Raw genomic sequence first — 18,537 nt, 5'->3', positions numbered from 1 at the left:
ACATAGGGAGCAGTATTATAGTAGTTATATTCTTGTACATAGGGGGCAGTATTATAGTAGTTATATTCTTGTACATAGGGGGCAGTATTATAGTAGTTATATTCTTGTACATAGGGGGCAGTATTATAGTAGTTATATTCTTGTACATAGGCAGTATTATAGTAGTTATATTCTTGTACATAGGGGGCAGTATTATAGTAGTTATATTCTTGTACATAGGGGGCAGCATTATAGTAGTTATATTCTTGGACATAGGGGGCAGTATTATAGTAGTTATATTCTTGTACATAGGGGGCAGTATTATAGTAGTTATATTCTTGTACATAGGCAGTATTATAGTAGTTATATTCTTGTACATAGGGGGCAGTATTATAGTAGTTATATTCTTGTACATAGGGGGCAGTATTATAGTAGTTATATTCTTGTACATAGGGGGCAGTATTATAGTAGTTATATTCTTGTACATAGGGGGCAGTATTATAGTAGTTATATTCTTGGACATAGGGGGCAGTATTATAGTAGTTATATTCTTGTACATAGGGGGCAGTATTATAGTAGTAATATTCTTGTACATAGGGGGCAGTATTATAGTAGTTATATTCTTGTACATAGGGGGCAGTATTATAGTAGTTATATTCTTGTACATAGGGGGCAGTATTATAGTAGTAATATTCTTGTACATAGGGGGCAGTATTATAGTAGTAATATTCTTGTACATAGGGGGCAGTATTATAGTAGTTATATTCTTGTACATAGGGGGCAGTATTATAGTAGTTATATTCTTGTACATAGGGGCAGTATTATAGTAGTTATATTCTTGTACATAGGGGGCAGTATTATAGTAGTAATATTCTTGTACATAGGGGGCAGCATTATAGTAGTTATATTCTTGGACATAGGGGGCAGTATTATAGTAGTTATATTCTTGTACACAGGAGGCAGTATTATAGTAGTTATATTCGTGTGCATAGCGGGCAGTATTATAGTAGTTATATTCTTGTACATAGGGGGCAGCATTATAGTAGTTATATTCTTGGACATAGGGGGCAGTATTATAGTAGTTATATTCTTGTACATTGGAGGCAGTATTATAGTAGTTATATTCATGTACATAGGGGGCAGTATTATAGTGGTTATATTCTTGTACATAGGGGGCAGTATTATAGTAGTTATATTCATGTACATAGGAGGCAGTTTTATAGTAGTTATATTCTTGTACATAGGAGGCAGTATTATAGTAGTTATATTCTTGTACATAGGAGGTAGTATTATAGTAGTTATATTCTTGTACATAGGGGGCAGTATTATAGTAGTTATATTCTTGTACATAGGAGGCAGTATTATAGTAGTTATATTCTTGTGCATAGCGGGCAGTATTATAGTAGTTATATTCATGTACATGGGGGCAGTATTGTAGTAGTTATATTCTTGTACATAGGAGGCAGTATTATAGTAGTTATATACTTGTACATAGGGGGCAGTATTATAGTAGTTATATTCTTGTACATAGTGGGCAGTATTATAGTAGTTATATTCATGTACATAGGAGGCAGTTTTATAGTAGTTATATTCTTGTACATAGGGGGCAGTATTATAGTAGTTATATTCATGTACATAGGAGGCAGTTTTATAGTAGTTATATTCTTGTACATAGGAGGCAGTATTATAGTAGTTATATTCTTGTACATAGGAGTAGTATTATAGTAGTTATATTCGTGTGCATAGCGGGCAGTATTATAGTAGTTATATTCTTGTACATAGGAGGCAGTATTATAGTAGTTATATTCTTGTACATAGGGGGCAGTATTATAGTAGTTATATTCTTGTACATAGGAGGCAGTATTATAGTAGTTATATTCTTGTACATAGGGGGCAGTATTATAGTAGTTATATTCATGTACATAGGAGGCAGTTTTATAGTAGTTATATTCTTGTACATAGGGGGCAGTATTATAGTAGTTATATTCATGTACATAGGAGGCAGTATTATAGTAGTTATATTCTTGTACATAGGGGGCAGTATTATAGTAGTTATATTCTTGTACATAGGAGGCAGTATTATAGTAGTTATATTCTTGTACATAGGGGCAGTATTATAGTAGTTATATTCTTGTACATAGGAGGCAGTATTATAGTAGTTATATACTTGTACATAGGGGGCAGTATTATAGTAGTTATATTCTTGTACATAGGAGGCTGTATTATAGTAGTTATATTCTTGTACATAGGAGGCAGTATTATAGCAGTTATATTCTTGTACATAGGGGGCAGTATTATAGTAGTTATATTCTTGTGCATAGGGGGCAGTATTATAGTAGTTATATTCTTGTACATAGGGGGCAGTATTATTGTAGTTATATTCTTGTACATAGGGGCAGTATTATAGTAGTTATATTCTTGTACATAGGGGTCAGTATTATAGTAGTTATATTCTTGTACATAGGGGGCAGTATTATAGTAGTTATATTCCTGCACATAGGGGGCAGTATTATAGTAGTTATATTCTTGTACATAGGAGGCAGTATTATAGTAGTTATATTCTTGTACATAGGGGCAGTATTATAGTAGTTATATTCTAGTACATAGGGGGCAGTATTATAGTAGTTATATTCTTGTACATAGGGGCAGTATTATAGTAGTTATATTCTTGTACATAGGAGGCAGTATTATAGTAGTTATATTCTTGTACATAGGGGGCAGTATTATAGTAGTTATATTCTAGTACATAGGGGGCAGTATTATAGTAGTTATATTCTTGTACATAGGGGGCAGTATTATAGTAGTTATATTCTTGTACATAGGGGGCAGTATTATAGTAGTTATATTCTTGTACATAGGGGGCAGTATTATAGTAGTTATATTCTTGTACACAGGGGGCAGTATTATAGTAGTTATATTCTTGTACATAGGAGGCAGTATTATAGTAGTTATATACTTGTACATAGGGGGCAGTATTATAGTAGTTATATTCTTGTACATAGGAGGCTGTATTATAGTAGTTATATTCTTGTACATAGGAGGCAGTATTATAGTAGTTATATACTTGTACATAGGGGGCAGTATTATAGTAGTTATATTCTTGTACATAGGAGGCAGTCTTATAGTAGTTATATTCTTGTGCATAGCGGGCAGTATTATAGTAGTTATATTCTTGTACATAGGGGCAGTATTATAGTAGTTATATTCTTGTACATAGGTAGCATTATAATAGTTATATTCTTGTACATAGGGGGCAGTATTATAGTAGTTATATTCTTGTACATAGGGGGCAGTATTATAGTAGTTATATTCTTGTACATAGGGGGCAGTATTATAGTAGTTATATTCTTGTACATAGGGGGCAGTATTATAGTAGTTATATTCTTGTACATAGGAGGCAGTATTATAGTAGTTATATTCTTGTACATAGGGGGCTGTATTATAGTAGTTATATTCTTGTACATAGGAGGCAGTATTATAGTAGTTATATTCTTGTACATAGGAGGCAGTATTATAGTAGTTATATTCTTGTACATAGGAGGCAGTATTATAGTAGTTATATTCTTGTACATAGGGGGCAGTATTATAGTAGTTATATTCTTGTACATAGGGAGGCAGTATTATAGTAGTTATATTCTTGTACATAGGGGGCAGTATTATAGTAGTTACATTCTTGTACATAGGGGGCAGTATTATAGTAGTTATATTCTTGTACATAGGGGGCAGTCTTATAGTAGTTATATTATTGTTCATAGGGGGCAGTATTATAGTAGTTATATTCTTGTACATAGGAGCAGTATTATAGTAGTTATATTCTTGTATATAGGGGAGCAGTATTATAGTAGTTATATTCTTGTACATAGGGGGCAGTATTATAGTAGTTATATTCTTGTACATAGGGGGCAGTATTATAGTAGTTATATTCTTGTACATAGGGGGCAGTATTATAGTAGTTATATTCTTGTACATAGGGGCAGTATTATAGTAGTTATATTCTTGTACATAGGGGCAGTATTATAGTAGTTATATTCTTGTACATAGGGGCAGTATTATAGTAGTTATATTCTTGTACATAGGGGGCAGTATTATAGTAGTTATATTCTTGTACACAGGGGGCAGTATTATAGTAGTTATATTCTTGTACATAGGGGCAGTATTATAGTAGTTATATTCTTGTACATAGGGGGCAGTATTATAGTAGTTATATTCTTGTACATAGGGGCAGTATTATAGTAGTTATATTCTTGTACATAGGGGCAGTATTATAGTAGTTATATTCTTGTACATAGGTAGTATTATAATAGTTATATTCTTGTACATAGTGGGCAGTATTATAGTAGTTATATTCATGTACATAGGAGGCAGTTTTATAGTAGTTATATTCTTGTACATAGGGGGCAGTATTATAGTAGTTATATTCATGTACATAGGAGGCAGTTTTATAGTAGTTATATTCTTGTACATAGGAGGCAGTATTATAGTAGTTATATTCTTGTACATAGGAGGCAGTATTATAGTAGTTATATTCTTGTACATAGGGGGCAGTATTATAGTAGTTATATTCTTGTACATAGGAGGCAGTATTATAGTAGTGATATTCTTGTGCATAGCGGGCAGTATTATAGTAGTTATATTCATGTACATGGGGGCAGTATTGTAGTAGTTATATTCTTGTACATAGGAGGCAGTATTATAGTAGTTATATACTTGTACATAGGGGGCAGTATTATAGTAGTTATATTCTTGTACATAGTGGGCAGTATTATAGTAGTTATATTCTTGTACATAGGGGGCAGTATTATAGTAGTTATATTCTAGTACATAGGGGGCAGTATTATAGTAGTTATATTCTTGTACATAGGGGCAGTATTATAGTAGTTATATTCTTGTACATAGGAGGCAGTATTATAGTAGTTATATTCTTGTACATAGGGGGCAGTATTATAGTAGTTATATTCTAGTACATAGGGGGCAGTATTATAGTAGTTATATTCTTGTACATAGGGGGCAGTATTATAGCAGTTATATTCTTGTACATAGGGGGCAGTATTATAGCAGTTATATTCTTGTACATAGGGGGCAGTATTATAGTAGTTATATTCTTGTACATAGGGGGCAGTATTATAGCAGTTATATTCTTGTACATAGGGGGCAGTATTATAGCAGTTATATTCTTGTACACAGGAGGCAGTATTATAGCAGTTATATTCTTGTACATAGGGGGCAGTATTATAGTAGTTATATTCTTGTGCATAGGGGGCAGTATTATAGTAGTTATATTCTTGTACATAGGGGGCAGTATTATTGTAGTTATATTCTTGTACAGAGGGGCAGTATTATAGTAGTTATATTCTTGTACATAGGGGGCAGTATTATAGTAGTTATATTCTTGTACATAGGGGGCAGTATTATAGTAGTTATATTCTTGCACATAGGGGGCAGTATTATAGTAGTTATATTCTTGTACATAGGAGGCAGTATTATAGTAGTTATATTCTTGTACATAGGGGCAGTATTATAGTAGTTATATTCTAGTACATAGGGGGCAGTATTATAGTAGTTATATTCTTGTACATAGGGGCAGTATTATAGTAGTTATATTCTTGTACATAGGAGGCAGTATTATAGTAGTTATATTCTTGTACATAGGGGGCAGTATTATAGTAGTTATATTCTAGTACATAGGGGGCAGTATTATAGTAGTTATATTCTTGTACATAGGGGGCAGTATTATAGTAGTTATATTCTTGTACATAGGGGGCAGTATTATAGTAGTTATATTCTTGTACATAGGGGGCAGTATTATAGTAGTTATATTCTTGTACACAGGGGGCAGTATTATAGTAGTTATATTCTTGTACATAGGAGGCAGTATTATAGTAGTTATATACTTGTACATAGGGGGCAGTATTATAGTAGTTATATTCTTGTACATAGGAGGCTGTATTATAGTAGTTATATTCTTGTACATAGGAGGCAGTATTATAGTAGTTATATACTTGTACATAGGGGGCAGTATTATAGTAGTTATATTCTTGTACATAGGAGGCAGTCTTATAGTAGTTATATTCTTGTGCATAGCGGGCAGTATTATAGTAGTTATATTCTTGTACATAGGGGCAGTATTATAGTAGTTATATTCTTGTACATAGGTAGCATTATAATAGTTATATTCTTGTACATAGGGGGCAGTATTATAGTAGTTATATTCTTGTACATAGGGGGCAGTATTATAGTAGTTATATTCTTGTACATAGGGGGCAGTATTATAGTAGTTATATTCTTGTACATAGGGGGCAGTATTATAGTAGTTATATTCTTGTACATAGGGGGCAGTATTATAGTAGTTATATTCTTGTACATAGGAGGCAGTATTATAGTAGTTATATTCTTGTACATAGGGGGCTGTATTATAGTAGTTATATTCTTGTACATAGGAGGCAGTATTATAGTAGTTATATTCTTGTACATAGGAGGCAGTATTATAGTAGTTATATTCTTGTACATAGGAGCAGTATTATAGTAGTTATATTCTTGTACATAGGGGGCAGTATTATAGTAGTTATATTCTTGTACATAGGGAGGCAGTATTATAGTAGTTATATTCTTGTACATAGGGGGCAGTATTATAGTAGTTACATTCTTGTACATAGGGGGCAGTATTATAGTAGTTATATTCTTGTACATAGGGGGCAGTCTTATAGTAGTTATATTATTGTTCATAGGGGGCAGTATTATAGTAGTTATATTCTTGTACATAGGAGCAGTATTATAGTAGTTATATTCTTGTATATAGGGGAGCAGTATTATAGTAGTTATATTCTTGTACATAGGGGGCAGTATTATAGTAGTTATATTCTTGTACATAGGGGGCAGTATTATAGTAGTTATATTCTTGTACATAGGGGGCAGTATTATAGTAGTTATATTCTTGTACATAGGGGCAGTATTATAGTAGTTATATTCTTGTACATAGGGGCAGTATTATAGTAGTTATATTCTTGTACATAGGGGGCAGTATTATAGTAGTTATATTCTTGTACACAGGGGGCAGTATTATAGTAGTTATATTCTTGTACACAGGGGGCAGTATTATAGTAGTTATATTCTTGTACATAGGAGGCAGTATTATAGTAGTTATATACTTGTACATAGGGGGCAGTATTATAGTAGTTATATTCTTGTACATAGGAGGCAGTATTATAGTAGTTATATTCTTGTACATAGGAGGCAGTATTATAGTAGTTATATTCTTGTACATAGGAGCAGTATTATAGTAGTTATATTCTTGTACATAGGGGCAGTATTATAGTAGTTATATTCCTGTACATAGGGGGCAGTATTATAGTAGTTATATTGTTGTACATAGGAGGCAGTATTATAGTAGTTATATACTTGTACATAGGGGGCAGTATTATAGTAGTTATATTCTTGTGCATAGGAGGCAGTATTATAGTAGTTATATTCTTGTACATAGGGGGCAGTATTATAGTAGTTATATTCTTGTATATAGGGGGCAGTATTATAGTAGTTATATTCTTGTACATAGGGGGCGGTATTATAGTAGTTATATTCTTGTACATAGGGGCGGTATTATAGTAGTTATATTCTTGTACATAGGGGGCAGCATTATGGTAGTTATATTCTTGTACATAGGAGGCAGTATTATAGTAGTTATATTCCTGTACATAGGGGCAGTATTATAGTAGTTATATTCTTGTACATAAGGGGCAGTATTATAGTAGTTATATTCTTGTACATAAGGGGCAGTATTATACTAGTTATATTCTTGTACATAGGGGGCAGTATTATAGTAGTTATATTATTGTACACAGGGGGCAGTATTATAGTAGTTATATTCTAGTACATAGGGGGCAGTATTATAGTAGTTATATTCTAGTACATAGGGGGCAGTATTATAGTAGTTATATTCTTGTACATAGGGGGCAGTATTATAGTAGTTATGTTCTAGTACATAGGTAGCATTATAATAGTTATATTCTTGTACATAGGGGGCAGTATTATAGTAGTTATATTCTTGTACATAGGGGGCAGTATTATAGTAGTTATATTGTTGTACATAGGGGGCAGTATTATAGTAGTTATATTCTTGTACATAGGGGGCAGTATTATAGTAGTTATATTCTTGTACATAGGAGCAGTATTATAGTAGTTATATTCTTGTACATAGGGGGCAGTATTATAGTAGTTATATTCTTGTACATAGGGGGCAGTATTATAGTAGTTATATTCTTGTACATAGCGGGCAGTATTTTAGTAGTTATATTCTTGTACATAGGTAGTATTTTAGTAGTTATATTCTTGTACATAGGTAGTATTATAATAGTTATATTCTTGTACATAGGGGGCAGTATTATAGTAGTTATATTCTTCTACATAGGGGCAGTATTATAGTAGTTATATTCTTGTACATAGGGGGCAGTATTATAGTAGATATATTCTTGTACATAGGGGGCAGTATTATAGTAGTTATATTCTTGTACATAGGAGCAGTATTATAGTAGTTATATTCTTGTACATAGGGGGCAGTATTATAGTAGTTATATTCTTGTACATAGGGGGCAGTATTATAGTAGTTATATTCTTGTACATAGGGGGCAGTATTATAGTAGTTATATTCTTGTACATAGGGGGTAGTATTACAGTAGTTATATTCTTGTACATAGGAGGCAGTATTATAGTAGTAATATTCTTGTACATAGGGGCAGTATTATAGTAGTTATATTCTTGTACGTAGGGAGCAGTATTATAGTAGTTATATTCTTGTACATAGGTAGTATTATAGTAGTTATATTCTTGTACACAGGGGGCAGTATTATAGTAGTTACATTCTTGTACATAGGGGGCAGTATTATAGTAGATATATTCTTGTACATAGGAGCAGTATTATAGTAGTTATATTCTTGTACATAGGAGCAGTATTATATTAGTTATATTCTTGTACATAGGGGCAGTATTATAGTAGTTATATTCTTGTACATAGGGGACAGTATTATAGTAGTTATATTCTTGTACATAGGTGGTAGTATTATAGTGGTTATATTCTTGTACATAGTGGGTAGTATAGTGGGGACGGATTCTGCTCTCTGGGATGTCACTATTGGGGGGGGACGGGTCCTGCTCTTTGGGATGTCACTAATGGGGGAGACGGGTCCTGCTCTTTGGGATGTCACTGATGGGGGGGAGGACGGGTCCTGCTCTTTGGGATGTCACTGATGGGGGGGAGGACGGGTCCTGCTCTTTGGGATGTCACTGATGGGGGGGAGGACGGGTCCTGCTCTCTGGGATGTCACTGATGGGGGGGACGGGTCCTGCTCTCTGGGATGTCACTGATGGGGGTGGGGGGTGGGGGGGGATTCTGTTCAATGGGATTTCACTGACGAGGGGGCCGGGTTCGGCTCTCTGGGATGTCACTGACGAGGGGGCCGGGTTCGGTCCTCTGGGATGTCACTGACGAGGGGGCCGGGTTCGGTCCTCTGGGATGTCACTGACGGGGGGGACGGGTCCTGTCCTCTGGGATGTCACTGATGGGGGGGACGGGTCCTGTCCTCTGGGATGTCACTGATGGGGGAGACGGGTCCTGTCCTCTGGGATGTCACTGATGGGGGAGACGGGTCCTGTCCTCTGGGATGTCACTGATGGGGGAGACGGGTCCTGTCCTCTGGGATGTCACTGATGGGGGAGACGGGTCCTGTCCTCTGTGATGTCACTGATGGGGGAGACGGGTCCTGTCCTCTGGGATGTCACTGATGGGGGAGACGGGTCCTGCCCTCTGGGATGTCACTGATGGGGGAGACGGGTCCTGCCCTCTGGGATGTCACTGATGGGGGAGACGGGTCCTGCCCTCTGGGATGTCACTGATGGGGGAGACGGGTCCTGCCCTCTGGGATGTCACTGATGGGGGAGACGGGTCCTGCCCTCTGGGATGTCACTGATGGGGGAGACGGGTCCTGCCCTCTGGGATGTCACTGATGGGGGAGACGGGTCCTGCCCTCTGGGATGTCACTGATGGGGGAGACGGGTCCTGCCCTCTGGGATGTCACTGATGGGGAGACGGCTTGCATATAGAAATCTTCATTACTGTGGAAATCTGAAGTATTACTACTTTCTATTTTTTCAATTAGAAGATCTACAACAACCCTCTTGCTTCCATTGAAGGCAGCAATACTGCACACCACTGGGGTACTAGTGCTGTCTCCTCCAGAATTGGGTTGTAGTGTAGTATGTCTCCACCAGAGTAATGGGTGGAGATATGTGTTGCCAGACCTGAGTAAAAGGAATGCCCACAACTGCTGATTGGCTGCCGCAGACTTGCCATCCTGAGCTCAGCAGGACCTGCTCCATGCAGTTCATGGCCGGCAAGCTACTGGTAGTGGCTCTGGCAGCCCTGTACCGCCCGCTACTGCCCCTGCCCATCGAGCTCGTGGAAACTGCGCTGCCACTGCGAGCGCTCCAGCTCTTGGCAGGGCAGCTCCTCCAAATGGCTCCGGTTGACCTTCATAGAGTGAGGGAGTGGGGAGCCTGGAGCTGCTGTGGCCGTGGTGCGGAGCCGCTCATGCCCCCCAGTCGGAGTGATATTGTCCGGACACATGAAGGTGCGCCCCCTCCCCGTTATCACTAGATAGACTCCGGTGGAGAGGACAATAGGGGCTGCGCTCCGCTTCAGTTTCACTTTCCCCTTGCAGTCAAAATAATCTGTACTTCATGTAAAGATGCAGCTATAGGGAGTTTTCAGGCGGATGGGTTGGGCATTTGTCCCTTGGTGTAGGGCTGGACTCTCTTTCATTTTGGTGTAGGAATGTGTTGGGCACTCATCTCTTTGGTTTAGGGGTAGGTTGGGCACTCTTCCTTTTTGGTGTTGGGGTGGGTTGGGCATTGTCTCTTTCGTTTAGGGGTGGTTTGGGCGTTGTTTCTTTGGTGTAGGGGTGGGTTGGGCTCTCGTCTCCTTTTGGTGTAGGGGTGGGTTGGGCACTTTGGTGTATGGGTGGGTTGAGCATTGTTTCTTTGGTGTATGGGTGGGTTGGGCATTGTCTCTTTGGTGTAGGGGTGGGTTGGGCTCTCGTCTCATTTTGCTGTAGGGGTGGGTTGGGCACTTTAGTGTAGGGGTGGGTTGGGCATTGTCTCTTTGGTGTAGGGGTGGGTTGAGCATTGTTTCTTTAGTGTAGGGGTGGGTTGAGCATTGTTTTAGTGTAGGGGTGGGTTGAGCATTGTTTCTTTAGTGTAGGGGTGGGTTGAGCATTGTTTCTTTAGTGTAGGGGTGGGTTGAGCATTGTTACTTTAGTGTAGGGGTGGGTTGAGCATTGTTTCTTTAGTGTAGGGGTGGGTTGAGCATTGTTTCTTTAGTGTAGGGGTGGGTTGAGCATTGTTTCTTTAGTGTAGGGGTGGGTTGAGCATTGTTTCTTTAGTGTAGGGGTGGGTTGAGCATTGTTTCTTTAGTGTAGGGGTTGGTTGAGCATTGTTTCTTTAGTGTAGGGGTTGGTTGAGCATTGTTTCTTTAGTGTAGGGGTGGGTTGAGCATTGTTTCTTTAGTGTAGGGGTGGGTTGAGCATTGTTTCTTTAGTGTAGGGGTGGGTTGGGCACTTTAGTGTAGGGGTGGGTTGACCATTGTTTCTTTAGTGTAGGGGTTGGTTGAGCATTGTTTCTTTAGTGTAGGGGTGGGTTGAGCATTGTTTCTTTAGTGTAGGGGTGGGTTGAGCATTGTTTCTTTAGTGTAGGGGTGGGTTGGGCACTTTAGTGTAGGGGTGGGTTGACCATTGTTTCTTTAGTGTAGGGGTGCTTTAGTGTAGGGGTGGGTTGACCATTGTTTCTTTAGTGTAGGGGTGGGTTGAGCATTGTTTCTTTAGTGTAGGGGTGGGTTGAGCATTGTTTTAGTGTAGGGGTGGGTTGAGCATTTTTTTAGTGTAGGGGTGGGTTGAGCATTGTTTCTTTAGTGTAGGGGTGGGTTGAGCATTGTTTCTTTAGTGTAGGGGTGGGTTGAGCATTGTTTCTTTAGTGTAGGGGTGGGTTGAGCATTGTTTCTTTAGTGTAGGGGTGGGTTGAGCATTGTTTCTTTAGTGTAGGGGTGGGTTGAGCATTGTTACTTTAGTGTAGGGGTGGGTTGAGCATTGTTTCTTTAGTGTAGGGGTGGGTTGAGCATTGTTTCTTTAGTGTAGGGGTGGGTTGAGCATTGTTTCTTTAGTGTAGGGGTGGGTTGAGCATTGTTTCTTTAGTGTAGGGGTTGGTTGAGCATTGTTTCTTTAGTGTAGGGGTTGGTTGAGCATTGTTTCTTTAGTGTAGGGGTGGGTTGAGCATTGTTTCTTTAGTGTAGGGGTGGGTTGAGCATTGTTTCTTTAGTGTAGGGGTGGGTTGGGCACTTTAGTGTAGGGGTGGGTTGACCATTGTTTCTTTAGTGTAGGGGTTGGTTGAGCATTGTTTCTTTAGTGTAGGGGTGGGTTGAGCATTGTTTCTTTAGTGTAGGGGTGGGTTGAGCATTGTTTCTTTAGTGTAGGGGTGGGTTGGGCACTTTAGTGTAGGGGTGGGTTGACCATTGTTTCTTTAGTGTAGGGGTGGGTTGACCATTGTTTCTTTAGTGTAGGGGTGGGTTGAGCATTGTTTCTTTAGTGTAGGGGTGGGTTGAGCATTGTTTTAGTGTAGGGGTGGGTTGAGCATTGTTTTAGTGTAGGGGTGGGTTGAGCATTGTTTCTTTAGTGTAGGGGTGGGTTGAGCATTGTTTCTTTAGTGTAGGGGTGGGTTGAGCATTGTTTCTTTAGTGTAGGGGTGGGTTGAGCATTGTTTCTTTAGTGTAGGGGTGGGTTGAGCATTGTTTCTTTAGTGTAGGGGTGGGTTGGGCACTTTAGTGTAGGGGTGGGTTGACCATTGTTTCTTTAGTGTGGGGGTGGGTTGAGCATTGTTTTAGTGTAGGGGTGGGTTGAGCATTGTTTTAGTGTAGGGGTGGGTTGAGCATTGTTTCTTTAGTGTAGGGGTGGGTTGAGCATTGTTTCTTTAGTGTAGGGGTGGGTTGAGCATTGTTTCTTTAGTGTAGGGGTGGGTTGAGCATTGTTTCTTTAGTGTAGGGGTGGGTTGAGCATTGTTTCTTTAGTGTAGGGGTGGGTTGGGCACTTTAGTGTAGGGGTGGGTTGACCATTGTTTCTTTAGTGTGGGGGTGGGTTGGGCACTTTAGTGTAGGGGTGGGTTGACCATTGTTTCTTTAGTGTGGGGGTGGGTTGAGCATTGTTTCTTTAGTGTAGGGGTGGGTTGAGCATTGTTTCTTTAGTGTAGGGGTGGGTTGAGCATTGTTTCTTTAGTGTAGGGGTGGGTTGAGCATTGTTTCTTTAGTGTAGGGGTGGGTTGAGCATTGTTTCTTTAGTGTAGGGGTTGGTTGAGCATTGTTTCTTTAGTGTAGGGGTTGGTTGAGCATTGTTTCTTTAGTGTAGGGGTGGGTTGAGCATTGTTTCTTTAGTGTAGGGGTGGGTTGAGCATTGTTTCTTTAGTGTAGGGGTGGGTTGGGCACTTTAGTGTAGGGGTGGGTTGACCATTGTTTCTTTAGTGTAGGGGTTGGTTGAGCATTGTTTCTTTAGTGTAGGGGTGGGTTGAGCATTGTTTCTTTAGTGTAGGGGTGGGTTGAGCATTGTTTCTTTAGTGTAGGGGTGGGTTGGGCACTTTAGTGTAGGGGTGGGTTGACCATTGTTTCTTTAGTGTAGGGGTGGGTTGACCATTGTTTCTTTAGTGTAGGGGTGGGTTGAGCATTGTTTCTTTAGTGTAGGGGTGGGTTGAGCATTGTTTTAGTGTAGGGGTGGGTTGAGCATTTTTTTAGTGTAGGGGTGGGTTGAGCATTGTTTCTTTAGTGTAGGGGTGGGTTGAGCATTGTTTCTTTAGTGTAGGGGTGGGTTGAGCATTGTTTCTTTAGTGTAGGGGTGGGTTGAGCATTGTTTCTTTAGTGTAGGGGTGGGTTGAGCATTGTTTCTTTAGTGTAGGGGTGGGTTGAGCATTGTTACTTTAGTGTAGGGGTGGGTTGAGCATTGTTTCTTTAGTGTAGGGGTGGGTTGAGCATTGTTTCTTTAGTGTAGGGGTGGGTTGAGCATTGTTTCTTTAGTGTAGGGGTGGGTTGAGCATTGTTTCTTTAGTGTAGGGGTTGGTTGAGCATTGTTTCTTTAGTGTAGGGGTTGGTTGAGCATTGTTTCTTTAGTGTAGGGGTGGGTTGAGCATTGTTTCTTTAGTGTAGGGGTGGGTTGAGCATTGTTTCTTTAGTGTAGGGGTGGGTTGGGCACTTTAGTGTAGGGGTGGGTTGACCATTGTTTCTTTAGTGTAGGGGTTGGTTGAGCATTGTTTCTTTAGTGTAGGGGTGGGTTGAGCATTGTTTCTTTAGTGTAGGGGTGGGTTGAGCATTGTTTCTTTAGTGTAGGGGTGGGTTGGGCACTTTAGTGTAGGGGTGGGTTGACCATTGTTTCTTTAGTGTAGGGGTGGGTTGACCATTGTTTCTTTAGTGTAGGGGTGGGTTGAGCATTGTTTCTTTAGTGTAGGGGTGGGTTGAGCATTGTTTTAGTGTAGGGGTGGGTTGAGCATTGTTTTAGTGTAGGGGTGGGTTGAGCATTGTTTCTTTAGTGTAGGGGTGGGTTGAGCATTGTTTCTTTAGTGTAGGGGTGGGTTGAGCATTGTTTCTTTAGTGTAGGGGTGGGTTGAGCATTGTTTCTTTAGTGTAGGGGTGGGTTGAGCATTGTTTCTTTAGTGTAGGGGTGGGTTGGGCACTTTAGTGTAGGGGTGGGTTGACCATTGTTTCTTTAGTGTGGGGGTGGGTTGAGCATTGTTTTAGTGTAGGGGTGGGTTGAGCATTGTTTTAGTGTAGGGGTGGGTTGAGCATTGTTTCTTTAGTGTAGGGGTGGGTTGAGCATTGTTTCTTTAGTGTAGGGGTGGGTTGAGCATTGTTTCTTTAGTGTAGGGGTGGGTTGAGCATTGTTTCTTTAGTGTAGGGGTGGGTTGAGCATTGTTTCTTTAGTGTAGGGGTGGGTTGGGCACTTTAGTGTAGGGGTGGGTTGACCATTGTTTCTTTAGTGTGGGGGTGGGTTGGGCACTTTAGTGTAGGGGTGGGTTGACCATTGTTTCTTTAGTGTGGGGGTGGGTTGAGCATTGTTTCTTTAGTGTAGGGGTGGGTTGAGCATTGTTTCTTTGGTGTAGGGGTGGGTTGGGCATTGTTTCTTTGGTGTAGGGGTGGGTTGGGCATTGTTTCTTTGTTGTAGGGGTGGGTTGGGCATTGTTTCTTTTTGGTGTAGAGGTGGGTCGTGACCGGCGGTGGGCTGAGGGCAGCCTACCGGGCCGTGACCGGCGGTGGGCTGAGGGCAGCCTACCGGGCCGTGACCGGCGGTGGGCTGAGGGCAGCCTACCGGGCCGTGACCGGCGGTGGGCTGAGGGCAGCCTACCGGGCCGTGGCCGGCGGTGGGCTGAGGGCAGCCTACCGGGCCGTGGCCGGCGGTGGGCTGAGGGCAGCCTACCGGGCCGTGGCCGGCGGTGGGCTGAGGGCAGCCTACCGGGCCGTGGCCGGCGGTGGGCTGAGGGCAGCCTACCGGGCCGTGGCCGGCGGTGGGCTGAGGGCAGCCTACCGGGCCGTGGCCGGCGGTGGGCTGAGGGCAGCCTACCGGGCCGTGGCCGGCGGTGGGGCGTCGCACCTTACAAGGTCATTACGGTTGGGAGGGGTTTGATAGGTGACCTCTGAAGCATCCATTACGTAGTATAACATAAGTGATGTGTAACATTTGCGCCGTGGTCTGACATGTGACTCTGATTCGCTCAGCAGGATGATTGAAGAGAGCGGCAGACGCAGGAGGACGATGGCCGAGAAGCGCCAACTCTTCATGGAGATGAGTAAGTACCTGTACCGGTAGTGACCTCCCGGAGGGCGCTCTACAATGTTACTCTCACCAGCTTTCCCCTCACTACTGACATATCACGTGATTCCCCCATGTGCCCAACAAGGCCACTCAGGAGTACGGGAAAGTTGGGTGAGCGCTCTGATGGGGGCGGTAATGACAGCCATGTTGGCCATCACATATGTCTCCATCCTGTCTACTCCTAGGGGCGCAGAACTTTGATGTAATCCGGCTGTCGACCTACCGGACGGCGTGCAAGCTGCGATTTGTACAGAGGAGATGTAACCGTGAGTACAAGAAACCCTGAAGCGTCAGCGCTATACAATACATGTGGGGGTTCATTTCTTCTGCTTGCTGTCAGTGAATGGGAGCGTTTGTGTTTCAGTTTAGTGGCTGAAGACCCGTCCTGACCTCCTACTTCTCACAGCTGAGGGGTTGTTACAGTTGTATACAGTCTACACAACCCTCTGTGATGAGATAAGTGATACTTTGTAACAAACCAACAGGGAGATTGGTGATTAGCTAATGGAGGATTGTCCTTACTCATTTCAGTCTTGTGATCTTATTTCCCCTCTACCCTGTCTCTGCTCCGCATCTCTCTCCCCGCCCCCCCTCGGCCCGCCTCTCTCCCCGCCCCCCCCCCCCCCCCCCCTTGGCCCGCCGGGGCTCACGTCTGGCGCTCTCTCGCTCCCGCTGGGGCTCACGTCTGGCGCTCTCTCGCTCCCGCTGGGGCTCACGTCTGGCGCTCTCTCGCTCCCGCTGGGGCTCACGTCTGGCGCTCTCTCGCTCCCGCTGGGGCTCACGTCTGGCGCTCTCTCGCTCCCGCTGGGGCTCACGTCTGGCGCTCTCTCGCTCCCGCTGGGGCTCACGTCTGGCGCTCTCTCGCTCCCGCTGGGGCTCACGTCTGGCGCTCTCTCGCTCCCGCTGGGGCTCACGTCTGGCGCTCTCTCGCTCCCGCTGGGGCTCACGTCTGGCGCTCTCTCGCTCCCGCTGGGGCTCACGTCTGGCGCTCTCTCGCTCCCGCTGGGGCTCATGTCTGGCGCTCTCTCGCTCCCGCTGGGGCTCACGTCTGGCGCTCTCTCGCTCCCGCTGGGGCTCACGTCTGGCGCTCTCTCGCTCCTGCTGGGGCTCACGTCTGGCGCTCTCTCGCTCCCGCTGGGGCTCACGTCTGGCGCTCTCTCGCTCCCGCTGGGGCTCACGTCTGGCGCTCTCTCGCTCCCGCTGGGGCTCACGTCTGGCGCTCTCTCGCTCCCGCTGGGGCTCACGTCTGGCGCTCTCTCGCTCCCGCTGGGGCTCACGTCTGGCGCTCTCTCGCTCCCGCTGGGGCTCACGTCTGGCGCTCTCTCGCTCCCGCTCACGTCTGGCGCTCTCTCGCTCCCGCTCACGTCTGGCGCTCTCTCGCTCCCGCTCACGTCTGGCGCTCTCTCGCTCCCGCTCACGTCTGGCGCTCTCTCGCTCCCGCTCACGTCTGGCGCTCTCTCGCTCCCGCTCACGTCTGGCGCTCTCTCGCTCCCGCTCACGTCTGGCGCTCTCTCGCTCCCGCTCACGTCTGGCGCTCTCTCGCTCCCGCTCACGTCTGGCGCTCTCTCGCTCCCGCTCACGTCTGGCGCTCTCTCGCTCCCGCTCACGTCTGGCGCTCTCTCGCTCCCGCTCACGTCTGGCGCTCTCTCGCTCCCGCTCACGTCTGGCGCTCTCTCGCTCCCGCTCACGTCTGGCGCTCTCTCGCTCCCGCTCACGTCTGGCGCTCTCTCGCTCCCGCTCACGTCTGGCGCTCTCTCGCTCCCGCTCACGTCTGGCGCTCTCTCGCTCCCGCTCACGTCTGGCGCTCTCTCGCTCCCGCTCACGTCTGGCGCTCTCTCGCTCCCGCTCACGTCTGGCGCTCTCTCGCTCCCGCTCACGTCTGGCGCTCTCTCGCTCCCGCTCACGTCTGGCGCTCTCTCGCTCCCGCTCACGTCTGGCGCTCTCTCGCTCCCGCTCACGTCTGGCGCTCTCTCGCTCCCGCTCACGTCTGGCGCTCTCTCGCTCCCGTCTGGCGCTCTCTCGCTCCCGTCTGGCGCTCTCTCGCTCCCGTCTGGCGCTCTCTCGCTCCCGTCTGGCGCTCTCTCGCTCCCGTCTGGCGCTCTCTCGCTCCCGCTGGGGCTCACGCCTGGCGCCCTCGCTCCCGCTGGGGCTCACGCCTGGCGCTCTCTCGCTCCTGCTCACGTCTGGCGCTCGCTCCCGCTGGGGCTCACGTCTGGCGCGCGCTCGCTCCCGCTGGGGCTCACGTCTGGCGCTCTCATCTGTCTTGCAGTTCACCTGGTTGACATCTGGAACATGATTGAGGCGTTCCGGGATAACGGTCTGAACACGCTGGATCACATGGCGGAGATGAACGTGTCGCGGCTGGAGACCATCATCTCCTCCATCTACTACCAGCTCAACAAGCGCCTGCCGTCCACCCACCAGATCAGCGTGGACCAGTCCATCAGCCTGCTGCTCAACTTCATGATCGCCGCCTACGACAGGTCAGACATCCGATAGTCCATTGTAGGCGCCGGACTGTCAGGAGATGGAAGGGCGGGGGGGGGGTTAGAAATAATCCGACATCTTGTGCTTCTCATGGTCATAACTTGGAGTTTCCCTTTTAACCCCCGAGGCTCAAAATGTCAAACACAAATGCCGTATGGTGCAAAATGCCATTCGCTTACAGCACGGACTG

General features: G+C 44.2%; 1 protein-coding gene across 8 annotated transcripts in view; it reads left to right on the top strand.

Moving 5' to 3' along the window:
• Positions 1 to 18,537, top strand: part of DTNB (dystrobrevin beta) — a 139,942-nt gene that overhangs the window by 7,022 nt on the left and 114,383 nt on the right. For 7 of the 8 annotated variants that reach the window (XM_066594403.1, XM_066594407.1, XM_066594406.1 and 4 more), the window contains exons 2-4: positions 15,764 to 15,834; positions 16,046 to 16,126; positions 18,130 to 18,343. In XM_066594403.1, coding sequence (XP_066450500.1) covers positions 15,768 to 15,834; positions 16,046 to 16,126; positions 18,130 to 18,343 — 362 coding nt within the window. In that variant the 5' untranslated portion in view covers positions 15,764 to 15,767. The remainder of the gene's footprint in view (positions 1 to 15,763; positions 15,835 to 16,045; positions 16,127 to 18,129; positions 18,344 to 18,537) is intronic. The other variant, XM_066594402.1, reaches the window with a different exon arrangement.

Source organism: Eleutherodactylus coqui, chromosome 1, assembly GCF_035609145.1.
Source record: "Eleutherodactylus coqui strain aEleCoq1 chromosome 1, aEleCoq1.hap1, whole genome shotgun sequence".
NCBI classification, from domain to species: domain Eukaryota; kingdom Metazoa; phylum Chordata; class Amphibia; order Anura; family Eleutherodactylidae; genus Eleutherodactylus; species Eleutherodactylus coqui.
Note: the sequence above shows the minus strand (reverse complement) of the source record. Positions and strands in the feature narration are given on the sequence as shown.